The sequence below is a fragment of the Arachis duranensis genome, chromosome 7 (genome assembly GCF_000817695.3).
Source record: "Arachis duranensis cultivar V14167 chromosome 7, aradu.V14167.gnm2.J7QH, whole genome shotgun sequence".
NCBI lineage: Eukaryota > Viridiplantae > Streptophyta > Magnoliopsida > Fabales > Fabaceae > Arachis > Arachis duranensis.
In genome coordinates, this window is record NC_029778.3 from 7895005 (window position 1) to 7896778 (window position 1774).

The following is a 1774-nucleotide window of genomic DNA, read 5'->3' on the forward strand; positions in this document are numbered from 1 at the left end:
TTATTATTATATATATAATAAAATTTAAATTTCTAATACTTATTTAAACAAATTAATTATCAACTATAATGATTAGAGCAACAGGTGCAAATGAACCTAATTTTGTTAGATAAGATCATAAGAATAAAATAGTAGATATATGAAATAGAAATGTTTATATGGGCCACCCTTTGATATGACCCCACTTTAGCCATGAATGCTTTATCACAAACTACAGCTCATGGTTTCAAAATTTCTCTTCCTTGATATGCTCATCTCCACACCTTCTTGTCCAATGTCGGTGGTATGTGGCTTTCAACTATTGGATAACACCATTTTCAACCTCAACCATGAATTTGTTCTCATATTACTGGCCAAATCTCGATGTATATAGTAACCTACAATTATAAAAAAATGATATAGAATCTCCAGAAAAAAAAAATCTATATAAATTTAACCTTATTTAAAATTTTAGTGCACATACAAATATTAAAAATCACTTTAAAGTTTAACTCATTTGAACTTATTCTGTTCTACTTTATTTTATAAAAATTTCACTCCGTTATTATGTGCAGATGATATAAATCTGCACCTTAACCTGTCTCACAAAATTTATATAATGAAAATTTAAATTGAATTTATGGTATATTTGTTATAATATTTAAATTATTTAACTTATTTTTAAAATAAAAAATAAATTATTTAAAATAAAAAATAAATTATATAAAATTTATTAAATATTATTTATTTATCTTTTTTAATAACTTAAGTATGATAAGCACTATAACATTTATTAAAATTTAAATATTGTACTTAAAGAATCTATTTAAGTTGATTGTTGACAACTTATTTTATTTATTTTTTATTTTTTCTTATTAAAATAAATAATTATATGACATATTTTCAAAAAACCAATTATGGGACACATAAAAAGGCAATCCACAAAATCAAAGAAAACATTAACATCAGCGGATCACCCTTTCCTAAATGTACACTTGGAAAATAACAATCATAAACATGATCCAAACTCCCTATAAAAACCTTTTTGACCAAACACACAATGCAATCCACTCCTACAAAACCAAACCTCCTAGAAAGCTCCAAACAACACCTGAAAGATCTTCAACAACACAATAAAAACTCACTCCCAAGTCCCAACAACTTCACAAACAAAGAGCAAACATATTACTTCTTTTAACCCAGCTAGCTACTCACTCATAACAATAATAATAAGAAAAATAACATACATGGCTAGATACTATAATGATCAATACTACTTCTGGGAATATTTCTCTTTCCCACTTCACCTATGCTTCTTCATGTTCATACTCTTCTTTGTGTTGGCCTTTTCTTGGTACATAAACTATGAGTCCAAGTTTGAGGACTTGTTTGTTCAGGTCAAGATCTTGCTAGCACTTGTTCCGCTAATCTTGTTGCTTATTGTACACTGCCTCTCCTCCGAGTCGTTTCCGATTCCTTTGCCGGAGGAGAGGGAGTCGTTGCACCGTGCCGGAGGGTCACCGTGGGGAGTGGCACTCTTGCTTGTGTTCCTCTTCTTTATGATGGCTTACCAGTCTTCTTTTCATGAACGCTGGTTCCCCTTGGTTACTAGATGATTTAAGTTGCGTGGGTCAACTTTTTTATTTTTAATATTGAATTGATTTATTCTTTTTTATTATGAAATAAGTCTCGTACTTTATTTTATAACAAGGGAGAATAAATTAATTCATTATTAACGAAAAAAGTCAATATACTTTTTTTGTTTTGAGAAGAGGCAATTATATAGAGAGAGTGA

General features: G+C 29.0%; 1 protein-coding gene across 1 annotated transcript; it reads left to right on the forward strand.

The window, feature by feature from the left end:
- The first annotated feature begins 1055 nt into the window (after window positions 1–1055).
- Window positions 1056–1767, forward strand: LOC107496846 (uncharacterized). Its single transcript, XM_016118173.3, has one exon. The coding sequence runs from the start codon at window positions 1227–1229 to the stop codon at window positions 1593–1595; it is 369 nt and encodes a 122-aa protein (XP_015973659.1). The 5' UTR covers window positions 1056–1226; the 3' UTR covers window positions 1596–1767.
- The last annotated feature ends 7 nt before the right edge of the window (window positions 1768–1774 follow it).

Excerpts from the sequence above, each read along its gene's own strand:
- LOC107496846 (XM_016118173.3), top strand. The coding sequence starts at position 1,227 with ATGGCTAGATACTATAATGATCAATACTACTTCTGGGAATATTTCTCT.